Source organism: Lepisma saccharinum, chromosome 2 (genome assembly GCF_977018435.1).
Source record: "Lepisma saccharinum chromosome 2, izLepSacc3.1, whole genome shotgun sequence".
Classification (NCBI taxonomy): Eukaryota; Metazoa; Arthropoda; class Insecta; order Zygentoma; family Lepismatidae; genus Lepisma; species Lepisma saccharinum.
Window position 1 is genome coordinate 53,438,049 of NC_139230.1, and position 16,251 is coordinate 53,454,299.

Here is a 16,251-nt window from a genome sequence, read left to right on the forward strand (position 1 = left end):
TTGAACACATTGTTGATCTGAATCTGTTGGTTACAATACTGTATAAGTTGATTCTTGACAAGATGATAGAGATTGTTGAGCGATTTCTTACATACCTAGCAGAGGAACGACAGAGAAAAAACTTTGAAAGTTCATGTTAAATGTGATATAAAGACGCAATGGACTAAAAAGCAGTTCGTAATTCGTGCTAACTGAAATTCGCATTAACCGATAAAACTTTCTATAAGATATAATACATCCCTGCTAGGACCAACATTTTGTTCATGTTAACCGAGTGTTCGTCTTAAGCGAGTTTGTGTTAACGAGGGTTTACTGTACTCTTTTCAACATACAGTTCTTTCAACAATTACAGTTATACACAAAAATAATATTACGTTAATGTAATAGAACACATGGTTTCTATAAATTTCTTCATAGAAACACGCGTGACGGTCTAAAAAATAATAAATTGCACAACCAATAATAGCCTATTTGGCTAAAAAGAAATTGCTATCTGCAATTATAACAAAGTCAACAAATAGAGAAAACCAGTTTTCAACTTCTCTGACTGGACTGGAAGGAAAGTGTTCCGTCTTTGCCTTCCAAAGGGTGAAAAGGTTGACGCCAATAGATTTAATATGGTCAGCAGGCAGGCAGTGGCCAGGGTCCGAGATCTGGAGAAGGGAAGGGATGTAAATGCCTTAGGCGGTTTTCGAAAATCAGAGGGAGACATCTGGTGGCAGTTCGCTGAATTCAGTCCACATGCAATTCTTCTGCCGCTGCAGTGATATCAGTAAGGAAATAACATCACTTTTATAAATGGACACCTGCTGATGTAGTAGCGTACTTTGAAAGAAAACCCTACATTAGATGCTTGCACGATGCATCGAGCATTTCCTTCATATGATTCATCATTGCATTTTTCGATTGCAATTTCCAGAAATCGTTTCTCAATTTTGTGTTTATTTACCTACTACCTTATACGAATTTTAAAAAATATGCAAGGAATTACGACATATTCACACATTTAGAGTATCTAATTTTATCATTTTTCAGAAGGTTAACTAGATGTTAAAGCATGCACTGTGTGCTTTTCTTCAAATAAGTGCCCTACAACATTATATCTTACTTAATGTGTAAAAACCCATGTTAAATTTGAGCGCTTTTCGCGGCGCCCTTCGCCAAACTCCAGTCCCCTCTTAAAGAAATCCTAGAGAAGTCGGTAAAAAAATTAGAATTCTCTTATTGTTAAAAATAATTATTAATTTCCATTTGCTTAATAATTAATCTAAATTATCCATTGCAATTATATATTCAACACACGTTGAATCAATGCCTTTCAATGTGAACTCATGGTGAACTTAAAATGTAACAGTAAGCTATTGGGTTTAATTGATTTGGTGTTTTAAGTCTACTTTATGCACAGTAAGGCTAATTGGGACTGGAGCTACAGTTTAAAATGGGATCCGAACAACTATGAGCTTCCGCCAGGTATCAAACCTGGGACCCCTTGATTACAAGGCGATGACATTACCACTATATAATCAGGGCACAGCATGCTATGATGTCAGGGGTCCCTGGTTTGAACCCCAGCCTGGGAATGTATGTTCTTTGTGAGTATCACCTCATCAATTTTATCATATGATTGCTCATCCGCATCATTGGGATGATTACTAAAATAGCAGTAAAGTGGTCGTAAATAACAAAAATCAAATCAAATGCCATCGGGGAGGCATGTATGTATTGCTCACATCAAAATTCTGTTTTTCAGAATGAATCCATACAATTCAGGACATAGGCCCCCATGCAAGTAATCCATATTACATATTGTGATTATCACATGTCTTAAGGTTTGCACATTTTGTTTTGACTTAACTGCTGGTTAAATATTGTTCATTACTGAAAACTTGCTTTCAGTTTGTGTGTGCAACATACTCAATAAAAAATATTCTACTTCATACATGTACCTTTTCTGGCTTTCTGGACTCTGACATTAAATATAGCAATTTTGCATTTGCCGCTTTTCCAAAATTTTCCAATTTTCTTATAGGCACATTAGCATAAGTAATCACCATGCAGATTTCCAGGTTTCTGCTCAAAAATTTTAAATGTTAAATATGGCAACCCAACATCTCAGTCTATTCTACCTCCCCTATTTTGTTCTTTTCGCAGTAACATAAATAACCATTAAATATCAATTTTCACTTTCAATTTAAAAAATCAATATGACAACCCTGTATTTCATACTACTGAAATTTTCCTATTCAGCTGTATTCAAAGTACATATAAACAACATACCGATTTTCGACTTTATGCCTTCAAAAATTAAACAAAATATGACAACCCTGCATTTTCGGTTATCTAAAACATCTCTATTTAGTTATATCCATGGTAGCTTTAATATCCAGCATAATGATTTTCAACTTTCTAGTTTCAGAATTTAAAAAAGTTAAGATACGACAACCCTGAATTTCCAATTAGTAAAAACTTCTTATTTGGCTGTGTTTCCGGTAACAAAAATAAGTAGGATTCAGATTTTCAACTTTAGAAATTCAAAAACTGAAACCTCAATTTCCAATTACATTAAACTTTCATACATAACCAGTGTAAAAAAAAAAAGTTAGATATGGCAACTATGGCACCAGCATGCTATTTAAATACATTGTTCCCAGTAGTAGTAGTAAAAGTGATACTGAGAATGGTAATAATAATATGGATAGTATTAGTAATAATAATAATCAGTTTTATAATAACAATAATGACAACAACAATATTTTTCTTGAACAGGTGGTGTTCAAATTATGCCATAAAGATTCCATAAACAAAACTACTTACAGACAGGGTTGGCATTTTGACCAGGTTTTTTTCAGATAAAACCCAGACAAAACTGTTGTTTTTTTTCAGGTTATGTTCAAAAATATATATTTTAAAAATGAAAAACATTTTTCCCCTAGTAGTAATGTATTGTAACATTCTATTTGTATTGCCTTATACCCTATCTCAATTATCTCTGGAGCAAGTGAACGAAAACAAGTCTCTGTGCAAGTAGTAACGTGAGATGACTCCACCAATGAACACAGGAGAGAGAAATGGATTGCCTGGAGGAAGGTAAGCAACTGCAGTTACCAGCCTTCACAGCAGCGTATACTGCTTTGCTCTGCCCATTATTTCCTCCCCTTTGATGCTATGCACACCCTTCCTCCAGAGATATCTGTGACAGGGAATAGTTGACTGAATCAAAAGCTATTTAACATTTCTGTTAACATATTCTGTTCTGAAATATTCGTCCAACAGTTTGATTCTACTCTTCATGGAGGTTGTAATAGTTAATGCTGTTGCTTTGTGATCAGTTTTCAGGGTTGCATTCCCAGAAGAGCCACATACTTTGGTGTATCCAACAATCAGACTAGCAGGGGGGGGGGGGGGGGCAGATATGTTATGAGCAGTGTCTTTTTTTATAGTCAACAATGGCATTCCGAACTGGCACCTTAATATAGGTGAGGACTAATAACATTTTATTTTAACAAGAGAAATGCCTACGATCCCAGAAGTCCTGGGTTCGAATCCCAGCCTGGGCATGGGTATTCCTTGTCTCTCTTCAGCAATTTCATCACATCATCACTCGTTCTCATCTTTGCGATTAGCCAAATGTGACAGAAAAGAGGAGTAAAATAGGAGTTGTAGCTTTCCTGGTGACATGATTCGAACAAGTGTTATCGGGTTACCAGCCAAGTTAAATTGGAGTTAGCTTCCAACCATTCACAGGAAATAGAGAGATGCAAGAGAAATGCATATGCATGCATGTGTGAGTGCGTGCTTGGATGCATCATCGTTTATGAACATAACACAATTTTGAGTAGTTGCTATGATGAACACATTAACAAACAACACGGTAACATAACATATCAACTTGAATAGTGCCTGAACCTTTCTTCCCAGAAAAAAAAAGCAATAACTGTAACTTTGTACAGACTTCATTTTATCAATCAGGTTTGCTACCTCCTTCCTACATAATGATACTCAAATTTAGGCATGTTAAAGTATATGTCTTTTCAAGCACATTTTTAGTTAATACTATTAGTGAATATTGCATTCTGATCATCGCCGGCTCCCGTGGCAGAGTGGTTAGTACATCGCACTACTATGCCAGGGGTCCTGGGTTCGAATCCCAGCCTAGGCATGGATCTTTGTGAGTGTCTATTCATCAATTTCATCATATCATCACTCATCCCCATCTTCACAAGTTACCCAAAAGTGGAACAAAAAGTGAAGTAAAATAAAGCAAATCAATCAAAACCATTCTGAACTTCAGTTTATGAAACAAATTATTTTGCGAATGCAGTGTTGTTCATATGTTGGAATCAATTATGCTACAACTACAAACACATTTCTATCTAATTTATTTCATATGCCATAGATCACTAAATAATCCAAAAATACTATGTTTGTTCAGCTTATCACAGTTGTGTTTTCCCATTATTTTTCTGGATGTTTCAAGCAAAAATACCTCCTCCATGCATTAACCATGCCAAATTATAAGTTTTCCGTATTTAATTGTCTGGCTGATTTCATCCAAATGGAATAACTTATACACAGGGCTCGAAAAATCCCGGTTGCCAGATCGCCATGGCGACTAAAAATTTCAGCCTGGCAACTGATCTTTTGCTATAATATTGCCATTTTTAAAGTTTGCATGTACAAAATTCTGAAAATTCCAAGTTAAAATTGAAGTACAGCGTAAGTTAGCAAATGATTTTTTTATGAAGATTGTGAACATTTTAGTATAAATAACAATTTCTTACTCTTTGTCCTCCAACCTTCCCCATTTCCCGCTTTCTTACATGATTTAGCGATGTTTTGAATACAGTGATGCTCAGCTTCTTATAGATTGATTGGTTTGCTTTATTTTACTTTGCTTTCTTTTTTGCCACTTTTGACTTATTTGTGAAGATGGGGATGAGTGATGATATGATGAATGAACACTCACAAACATCCATGCTCAGGCCGGGATTCAAACCTGGGAACCCTGGCATTGTAGCGCGATGTGCTAACCACTCTGCCACTAGGGCTGGCTCACCTTTTTATAGTATGCACAATTGCTAGTAGGTGGTTTCCTGCACCTGACTTTCAGAGCTGGCACCTAGCTCTGAAGAAGATTTTTCGAGCACTGCTTATACATCTTCCAAAATATCAGGTTGCTATGAGAATGGCAATTCCCATGGTCAAAACATTGGTGACCTCCAATTTGGTCCACAATGATCCCCCAAACATGCACTATATTTCAAAACATGTATTGTCAAATTATAGCTTAAACAAAGCCCTAAAAATATATTTTCTTAATCTCCAAAAATGTAGTTCATGCAGAGATTTGAATCTTACAATCTTACAATCTTGAAATACTTTTAACAAATACAAATCCAAAACAGAATCGTTCCCGAGGTGTATCTAGTTGTGATTAATTTCAGCTAAAAACCTCTCAATTTGCTGCAGTTATTATGGTCTCAAAATTGGTGACTTACCCCCAACCTTCCTAAAACACACACTACATCACAGAGTTTTTAATAAAAACTTAAAACTCAAGTGATGCCATAACATTGCTGAGACTTGTGTTTCTTAATCTACGAAAATATAACCTATTCTGTTTCCAGCTTTAAAATGAAGTAGGTGTGGCCAATAAGTTACCGAAATTTGTATTAATGCACGTGGTGCCCACTTTCTATTTGCCAGCACTTGCCCCTCCCTTTCAGCGCACGTGTTAGCTTCAGTGTCGGTATTTTCCACAACATTTCGAAACTAGAGTGACTTTTAAAAATGTGCAAATATTAGTTTCTAAAATGAACACTGTTGTAAATATGAGAGATGAAGAAAATATAATAAAATAGAGGTAAACACCAACGATGTCAGTTCAATGGTAATATACCATGTAAGAATAATTCACACAGCTGGCCATTGTGGGGGAGTGGTTATCACTGTGCGCTACGATGCCAGGAGTCCCGAGTTTGAATCTTGGCCTGGGCATAGATGTTCTTTTTGAGTGTTATTTCATCAATTTCACCATATCATCACTCATCCTCATCCTTGCGATTAGCCAAGTGTGGCAGAAATGCGAAGTAAAATAAACCAAATGAATCATGCAATAATTTAACCAGTGTAGACAAACTCATATCCATGAAACAAAAAAACAACATCCACTTTCGTGCTGACGGCAGCAAGTACAAAATTGGCTAAAATGTGCTATCCGTGTTTTTGTTCGGCTGAATTTCCTTGCGGACCGCATAAACGCTTCTTTTTAAGACACCTTTTCAGAAGTTAACAATTCAACACAATACTCTGGATTCACTGCAATTTTGGTATCGCCACTTGTTCAAGGTTTCAAATGTAGATGTTTTGTAACACTTGCTGTTGAAGCCACATCAACATTCAATAATACTTACAACCTATAAACACTACGCAAAATCTCAAGAACCACCACACGGCAACAGAGAGGAGGGCAGGTTTTGCAGGGTCGAGGGGAGGAAAGCTATAAATAGCCGTGTGCTTGAGGGTAACGGTGTTTCGGAAGATTCTTGACCACGAGAAGTAGTGTCTCAAACTATGTTATTTTTTCCCTTATGAATTAGATACAAGAAATTTGAAGGTCTTATTATGTACACGCGTGTTGGAACATTAATAAAACTTTGTAGTTGCGAAGTTGGCTATATAGCAATTAGATACGATAACAGCTTTGGAATATTACCGATTGTAACGATATTTCTATAAAGGTCAGGTAGCAACACTGAATTGCACAGTTTGCCCATCTGTAACTCCAAAAGCTTGTGTCCCCGCCCTCTACAAATTCCTTCTTGGAAGCAGTTGCCAGTGCAGCATCAGGCATTTTTCTTTGACAAGCTGGGGGGAATTCAGGTTCCTGAAATCTGAGCATGTTTTATGTGAGAAGTAAAGGAAAGGAAGCATAGGTGGATCATTTAATAAATGCTAAAGTAACATTCCGTACAATTTTAAGCATCACTGGTTGTATTTGCACCAAGCACTTTGGCTTTCTCAAAGGTTTCCCAACAATCTTTTACAGTGTGTTGATTTTACCATTCTAGATAAAATGCATGAAGTTGAAAGTAGTGTGTGCGTGTTTGTGGTATATACATCAACATGTGTGTAATCTAGAGATTTCAATGTCAGTCACTGTCAGACTAAATCATGTTTTCTGATTCTGTCTAGTCTGGTGTTTCAAGATTATAGACTTAACTTAATATTGCGAATTTGCAACACTGAACAACACCGAGTGACGGAAAAGTAGCAGGAATTTCGTTAATTTGAATGAGTGAATGTCACCATAGGTGCTTTACTAAAGAATGGTTATGAATTCATAAGCAAGGATAAGGCTAGTAAATGCTTTGAACAGCATACAATGCTGTATTACTCTAGCTTCAAGACGGAATTAAATGGACTATCTATTTGGTCTAGGAATTAATTCGTGCACCTGGACAAGAGATGGCGTAACGAGCGTATCGTCCCACAGTTCCATGTATCCACACATGCATTGAAAACTCCTGTCAGCGAGCATCGTTCGTAGTATAGGGCAGTTGATTGACAGGTCAACAACAGCATTTTGTAGTCAACTGAACACGGTGCAGTTCGTGCCAGATAAAGTGATTTTGCGGGGTGTTCTGCTTCATTACTTTAACATGCAGAAAAGTGCTACCGAAAGTCATCGTATTTTGGTGGAAGTGTATGGTGACCATGCGCTAGCTGAGCGAATGTGTCAGAAGTGGTTTGCATGGTTTAGAAGTGGTGATTTTGGCCTGGAAGACCAAGAGCGACCTGGACAGCCAAAAAAATTTGAAGACGTAGAATTGAGAGCATTGCTCAATCAGGATTCGTGTCAAATGCAGGAAGAACTTGCAGAAGCATTAGGCGTTGATCAAACAACAGTTTCCAAATGCCTCAAAGCCATGGGAATGATTCAAAAGATGTCACATTGGGTTCCACATGAATTGAAAGACGTTGAAAGACGAAAAACCATTTGCGATTGCTGCTTCAAAGACGAAAAGAAAGGGGTTTTTGCATCGCATTGTTTCTGGCGATGAGAAGTGGATCCATTACGAGAACCCGAAACGTAAAAGGCCTGGTGAAGCCAGGTGAACCAGGTCCATCACAACCGAAACAAGATATTCACTGTGCAAAGGTTATGCTGTGCATATGGTGGGATATGAAAGGTGTGATGTACTATGAGCTGCTGCAACCGGGTGAAACTATTAATGGAGAATGTTATCGACGACAATTAATGTGTTTGAAGCAAGCTCTGACCAGGAAATGACCAGAATGGGAGAACAGACATGATAAACTTTTTTTTCAACATGATAACGCTCGCCCACATGTCGCAAAACCAGTCAAAACCTATTTAGAAAATGTCGGATGGGAAGTTTTACCCCACCCGCCGTATTCACCAGACGTTGCTCCTTCGGACTACTACTTGTTCGATTGCATGAATAACGATTTGATTGGACAGCGGTTCACTTCTTCAGAAGATATCGAAAAATGGGTCTCTGACTGGATCGCTTCAAAGGATGAGGACTTCTTTCGCCACGGAATCCGTAACTTGCCTGACAGATGGGCGAAAGTGGTGGCTCGCGATGGACAATATTTTTCTTAAGGTATTTATGTATTTTGTATTTGAACTACAGCTTCAATGTGTGCGTAACAACCGCACAAATTAATTCCTAGACCAAATATCAGGGTGCAAAAGGTCTGCTGAGGGACTACTGCCAGAATCCACCAATAGGGCTGCACTGGCTTTCTCTAGAACACGTGCTTTTGTTTACATCCACTTCGTAGTGGAAAAAAATGGACTTTAGTCAAATATGAGCATAATTTAAAGTTCTCACAAGACATGTTAAACCAGTCTGTCGTCTACTATCTTTAAACATGATGACCAATTTTTCTCAAATACAAAGTGAGACTAATCCTTCAAGTTATCTTGCAACTATAAAAATTGCAACTCAAAAGCTTTGCATTTATGGTGGTTAACAAAAACAGAATGTGTGGGATTTTACCTTGTACCACCACTTCTCTCCTAAGCTATGAAATATTATTTTAAAAGTTTTACTGAACAATTGCGGACCAATGAAATCTCTAAAATGACTCAGTTCAATTCCTTATACTCTGAAAATGTATTCTAGATGGTTTTGAAAAAAAAAAAAACATCGTAGAGCATAGTATAGAGTCTACATGCAGAAAATAAGTTTTCATCCACAATCTTGAAAAAATTGTTCAATTTTGTTCACAAGTTTTTTAGCTGCAGAAATAATTTTACCTAAATGATTCTAAATTTATAACAGTTACCATGGTCATTAAATAGATGACTTATTCCTCTCTGCCCATCCACCCTAACTCATGCTCCTCCTAAATCATGCACTATATTTTGATAATTTTATTCTCAAATTATAGAGCAAATACATAATGCTCTTTCAATTTTCGTGCACAAAGCTGAAATTGTGGTAATTATGAAGATGCACAACTTACATGGGTATAGAGCTTCTAACCAGACATAAATAACATTTTACTGCATAGACAAGCAACCCATTAGGATGAAAAATGACAAAAATCATTTAAAGAGTGTTCCAATTTAATTATGTCAGAATTAACAACATTTCAATAAAATGTAATCAATTCTGGCTTGTAATGTTTAAACATGCACAAATATATTGTATCAATTGATCATCACAGGTGAAACTATGATGTGCCACTATGGTGTCCCCCCCCCCCCCACATAAGGAAGTGACTGATAACCAAAGTGCTACCACATTTCAAAATTATAAGCTTTGTTCAAGTATGCTGCATCAATAAATGTAAATGTTTTATCTAAAAATTTCTGATACTTTTTCATTTTTGTTTCTTGGGTATATAATCTTTATATTTGCGTTAAAATTTCATTTCTAGCATGATTTGACGAAAACAGCCTGAAAAACCCACTATGACTTGCACTATATTCACTATTTTTAGTGTTATAAGCTGATAAGCCTTTAGTTTACAAGTTTTCCAAAATATTTTGACAATCCTAGAACCTCACAAGTATTTAAAGCAATAATTTGCAACATTTTTCTGAAAAAAAAAAAAAAAAAAAACTTTTGACTGGGTTTTTTGGTGTTTTTTTCGAGGTGGGTTTTTCTGAAAAAAACCTACATGGGGAAAACTGGGGTAGGCCCACGTGGGCCAACCCTGCTTACAGACTCAGGCACATTGATCATTAGTTTTTGTATATACTCATATTATCTAAGCTTTGAGCAACTCTGGAGCGGAGTGAGAAATTTTCCAACTTCCTCTACTTGGATCCGGATCGGAGCATCCCAAGATATCACTACACTCCTGAGTGGAGTAAACCATCTTTCATTTTGCTCCTCTCTCCACTTCCAACTTCCTCTGTTCCAATCTGGATCACAGCGAACAACAGTTGGACAACGTAATGATTAGAGACATGAAACTTACACTGGGTATTAACATTAAACAAATCATGCTCTACATGAATACTCGATAGGCAGAAAAAGTTAGTAAGATGTAAAAAAGTTAATGTACAAAGTGAAAATAAACAAGGATAAAAGACAGCTGTGGAGTCACTTGTAAAAAATTTCAATTTGTATCGATGGTCTGTATGGATATTTATTGAACTGATATGAGAACAATAATTTTTTATGTACAAGGGTCGTTCAAGGTTGACCGGGATTTTCGTACGTAAAAAATCGATGAATAGCCGGATCATGATGAAACGTGCGAGTGACGTAATGTATTCCTTCGCGAGTAACTAGCACAAGGCATGACGTGTTTCGTGCATGCGCAGCAGTTGCAGCGAACATGGCGGCAAGTAGTGTATCTGTTGCTGTGGAACAGCAGTGTATAATAAAATTTCTCGTGAAGGAGAAGGTGAAACCTGCTGAAATTTGGCGTAGACTGCAAGCACAGTATGATGAACAAACACTGTCACCGGCAAGAGTGTACGGATGGTGTCAACAGTTCAGTGAAGGGCGGGAGTTCGTAGCAAATGAACTGCACGGATTTTTGAATCGGTAAGATTTTGGGAACTGTCTTCTGGAACAAGAAAGGTGTTATCCATGTGGATTTTTTGGAGAAGGGTACCATAATTAATTCCCAGTATTACTCAACACTGCTTCACGGTGCTGTACGTTGGGCCGTTTGGAAGAAAAGACCTGTAATGTTGTCGAAACACATGTCATTCTTCTCCATGACAATGCCAGGCCACACACAGCCCATTTGACTCATACAACACTGACCAACTTGCACTGGGAGGTTTTACCACACAGTCCTTAGAGTCCAGATTTAGCCCCCAGTGATTTCCACTTGATTGGGAGCATTTGGGTTTGATGCACTTCCAGACAGATGAGGAACTCAAGACCGCTGTCCTGCGGTGGTTACGACCCCAACCTACTTCTTTCTACGCCAAAGGCATCAAGGAACTTCCACAACGATGGCAACGGTGTCTGGGTGTTCAGGGGGAATACTTTGAAAACCTGACATAGTTTGGTGCTTCTATGTATGTATATATATAAGAAATAAAAGTTCCGGTCAACCTTGAACGACCCTTCTATTTTATGCACTACAGACGATTTTATAAGGTTAATTATGGCTCATCAGTAAAAAAATGTATGTTTCTTTTTTCGAAATTCTGAGTTGTACTGGCAACGTTGGTCATGTCAGAGGGCTGTACCAAGTGCACCCGACATCTGGCTATGTTATTAAATCAATGCCCACATGCAAGAAAATATTTTAAATTTATCAATGAAAACAATAGAAAGGTTAGTTTTTTGTATGTAATAGGGAATAAAAAATGAGAAATTAACAGTTAAAAACAAGTATTTTGCAAATGTAATGCTGTGGCGCAGACAGCACTGCTGGCCTTGCTGTATTGGAGTGCATGAGCATGCAGAATACCCCTAATGTAGAATCATTATTTAACCCTATAACCATTATCAGTCGATTGGAGTTTGAAGCTTTGTTGTCTCCTCAGCTGAGACGTTGAAGTCCTTGATGAGCTGGCTGAAAGAGAACTAGCTGGAGTGGTTTGAGTCTCACATAGATCTTGTATCTGAAGTGTCACTCACCATCTTACAGTCATCTAGTGTGCCTGTATCTGTACTAGATAAAGTGGAATCACAGACAAAAGAGCCTATGCCGACCCAACCCATGATTCCTGTGCATTGTGCTCCCACTGCAGAGGAGGAGCAGAGTGGAGCAGGCTTCCTTATTGCTTTAGTTGGAAGGATGAAGGGAAAGGTGTGCCAAGACATTTGGCCAAAGGTTCTTTTCCTTGTAAGGTTCTATGCAGTCACAGACACTTCTGGGTTGTAATGATGCCATTAAGAGCAAATGAATTTGTTACAACCCAGAAGTGTCCATGACTACAATATGCAGTCAGAGTTACCATATTCACTCCTGTATAATGCACACTTTTTTCCAAAACAATTTCCCCCAAAAACTGTGGTGCATATTATGTTCAGAATAATTCGAACAGCCCACATGAAACCACATATGCTTTAACTATGTCACAGCATATTACATGAATATATCAACAAATGCAAATACGCATTACCAGGTTGGATTATATTTAAAAAAAAACAAAAAAAAACAGGTAAGTGCAGTTTCCCATGATTTTACACTTTGTAAGAGAAAGTTTAGACACCGAGAAAAGCAGTGCCATTTTAGCGGAACTTGAGCATGCACCTCCAGTCACACAGGATGTGTATCAACAGTGTTTGTTGGGGAAAAAAAATAGAAAATAAACATAATTTTGAACTTGCTTTTTTCTACTACTGAATAAACAAGGTGGCTACAGAAATGAAAGCTTTAGGATTCTAAACACAGTGGAGGAAGAGGGGAGAGGTGGCATGGGTTGGTGACTCATTGTATACACAAGACAATATTCTCCTCTTGGACCACATAGCAACAAGTGACTCACTGAATAGGTACGATGTCATTTGCTCTTGATAGCCATAGCAACAGCCATTGCTTGAACCTGAATTGTACTGCACATAATATACGAGATATAATTGTTTGTCGATTATCCCCATCCAAAACCAGGGTGTGCATTATACATGCACACACATTATACACACGTAAATACGGTATCTAGGATGTACCACCCTTGTAGAGCCTTCCTCTACAGAGTACCTGAGTAGGACGTTGCCAGCTATTGGACAGAAAATTCCTTTTGGAATATATGATTCGATGAGCCAGGGCTCTTAGTGATTGAACCCATACTGCATAATTCTTTTGATAATTATATCTTTAATTAGGATAATTTATTTTCTTGAAATTTACCACATGTCTCAAAAGGAGGTGAATTCAGTCTCAAAGACTTGGCCAAGATGTCATCCTCCCACCAGAAACATGGTTTACATGCTCTCATAGAGGCAGAGGGCAAACTCCCTCCTTCGCCAAGACATGTACTGTGCAGCATAAGAAAATTATGTGTTGTTGGTTAATACTTAATAAACCAGGAAGGATTCATCATGTCTATCCACAATCTTCCTATGACTGGATACGTCAATTCCTCTTTGCATAAGATCACTGGTAATGAAAACTGTTGATTATTTAAATCCAGTACAACTGTAGATTGTCCCACTACTTGTATAACCATGTAATGTATGTAGCAGTGGTATATTCCTACAACCATGCAAAGTCTCATTGAAAAAAGGCAAATATGTCTTGGGGGGAAAAAATAATAATGTATAAGTTGCCATCTTATGGAAAAAAAACCTTCTAGCATCGACCCTGCAGACAGTGGATGGACTAAATTTGCAGGGGAGCAAAACAACACACTTCAAAAACATGCAATTCCTGTCTCCCTATTTAAAAAAGGGGAAACTATGCAACTAATTTTAGAAATTCATAATTTTCTGGTAATTTTGAAAATTAAACATCCTGCTGGACCTCTAATTGTTACACATTGTGCACAAGTTTTTATGTTTTCATTATTACATGTAAAAGTAAAACATATCACCAAAATACAGTGGTTCAAGTGTAATACTCCATTCATATATTACACCACATAATTTTGGGGCGGGGGAATCAACATTTTCAAAATGTGTTTAGTGTAAATTAGTAACATTAAATGTATTGTTTTGTTATTCCTGCATGTCATACATGCATGTTTATACAAATGAACAAAAAAGACAGAACTGAAACATGTAGCTTTCAAGCCATGACATGTTAATTGCTGACATGTGGTAAAACTAGCTGTACTGAAGTGCATAATTTGGTTGGTTTCCTTTGAAACTAGCCACCCATTGAAGATTAACCTAACTTTAACCTGTGGAAAGTTATAATAGGGTGAATCAAACCTTTTTCCTCTTAACTAGGTGCGAGAAAGTAATGCTGGAATGCATAAAATTAATAACTAACAAATCTGGACCATCCTAATGTCAGGGGAGAAATGTTCACATGGCACTAATAATGATTTGAAAAATCAACAAACTCCCATGTTGTGTGCTGCTTTGACCCTCTGTATAACATGGTGAGGCTCAAAATTCATATTTTTTATTTCAATAAATAATTAAAAGTGCTAACTTTACTCACGCGCCTGGGTCATAAACCTCCTTCCAGTTTAATGGGAGTGGAAATTTCCACAGCATCTTCTGCTTCTTCATTAAATATACTGGATCTGGTTCCCGAACACCATTACCCCAGCGCTCACAGCAAAATGTAGAACATTCATGGAATATGTTATATTTGTTAGGACATCCATGGTGACCCTGTAAAAACAAAAGATAAAACTAATACAAAATGTGCATTTTATCATGCTCAACAGAATTAATACATATGGTCAGCTCTTTTCCTTTTTTCTTCATATATAATTTATATTAGGAATGGGTAGATATGAAATTTTGGCCTATACCGATAAAGTACTGATATAAAATTTACAGATACTGATAACCGATATTCTACCGATCTGATATAAAATTAGAAATGGTCCTTGAGGAACCTGAAATGTTCACTGATCTCCTTAATAAATGTGTGTTTGAGGTGACTGTAGTACAAAAGAAGTTGAATATTTAGACATTTACTTTTTTAGAAAGTAGGGCATGGAGATTATCCATAAAAATTGCACTAAATTATAAGATATTTATCGATATATCGGATCGGTAAAATAATAGCTAATTTTATCGATAAACCGATATTGGCCGATACCAATAGAGTACCAATTAATCAGTCCCATCCCTAATTTATATTGAAATATTAGCAGATACTAGTAACCAATTAGCCAATTCAAGATGAAAAGGAAAACAAGCACATACTTTGTAACAGGTAACTAATGGATTTTGCATTAGAAAAAGAAACTTCTTTACTGAAAATACACTTTACAAACTAAAGTATTATACATATGTACATAATACAGTGACAAAACTGCATCAGAGCAAGAGAAAAAACACAAAGAATTACAATGTGCTCTCAAAGTAAAAAATGTGATGGAAGAGAACTTGGCCAAACTCTCATTTATTTTGTCACATCATATTTGCGAATGTATCATCCATATCTGGTTTACAGTTTCACACATACAACCTTAGTGACAATGAAGTTCAACCAGTCACAAATATAGGAGTGCGTTGTGAAAGAAGGAGAACACATGCATATGCTGAACATATTTTATTCAGCAGGCTACATGGAACAAAGGAAAACATAAATTTCCGCTGCAACGCAGCAATGTATGGTGTCCACACAAAATAAAACATTTTCGTCCATCTACACGTGACATTGAAGTTCGACCACTGTTAGAGGGGATCCTGTTTACCATGGTGTGACGCCGCCCCGTCGGCGAATAACTGTGGCAATGCGTCGGGACATGCTGCGGGGCATCGTTCAAGGTATTCCACATCGATGCGGTGCCATTCCTCCTGCAGGCAGGCGATAAGAGCAGCCACTGTCGTGGGTCCCCTCTGTTGCACACGTCGCTTAAGAACACGCCACACATTCTCAATGGGCGAGAGGTCGGGACTCGATGGTGGCCATGGCAGAGTTCGCACGTGATGGCGAGTCAACCATTCTCTTGTCAGCAGCGCTGTATGAGGCCTGGCATTGTCGTGTTGAAAGATGAGACGCCGCCTGTGGAACAGGTGCCTTCGCACTGTGGGAAGATGCCGCTCCAGTATGCGTGTATAGGCGTGTGCATTCACAATGCCCTCACAGACGTGTAGTGGGCCAACCCCAGATGCCGTCATGCATCCCCATACCATCAGTGACGCAGGTTTCCGTACCCGACGTGCATAA

General features: G+C 37.6%; 1 protein-coding gene across 1 annotated transcript in view; it reads right to left on the reverse strand.

The window, feature by feature from the left end:
• Positions 1-16,251, reverse strand: part of PQBP1 (poly-glutamine tract binding protein 1) — a 65,059-nt gene that overhangs the window by 19,933 nt on the left and 28,875 nt on the right. Inside the window, exon 3 of the mRNA XM_083117368.1 lies at positions 14,563-14,738. Within this exon, the coding sequence (XP_082973494.1) occupies positions 14,563-14,738 (176 nt within the window). The remainder of the gene's footprint in view (positions 1-14,562; positions 14,739-16,251) is intronic.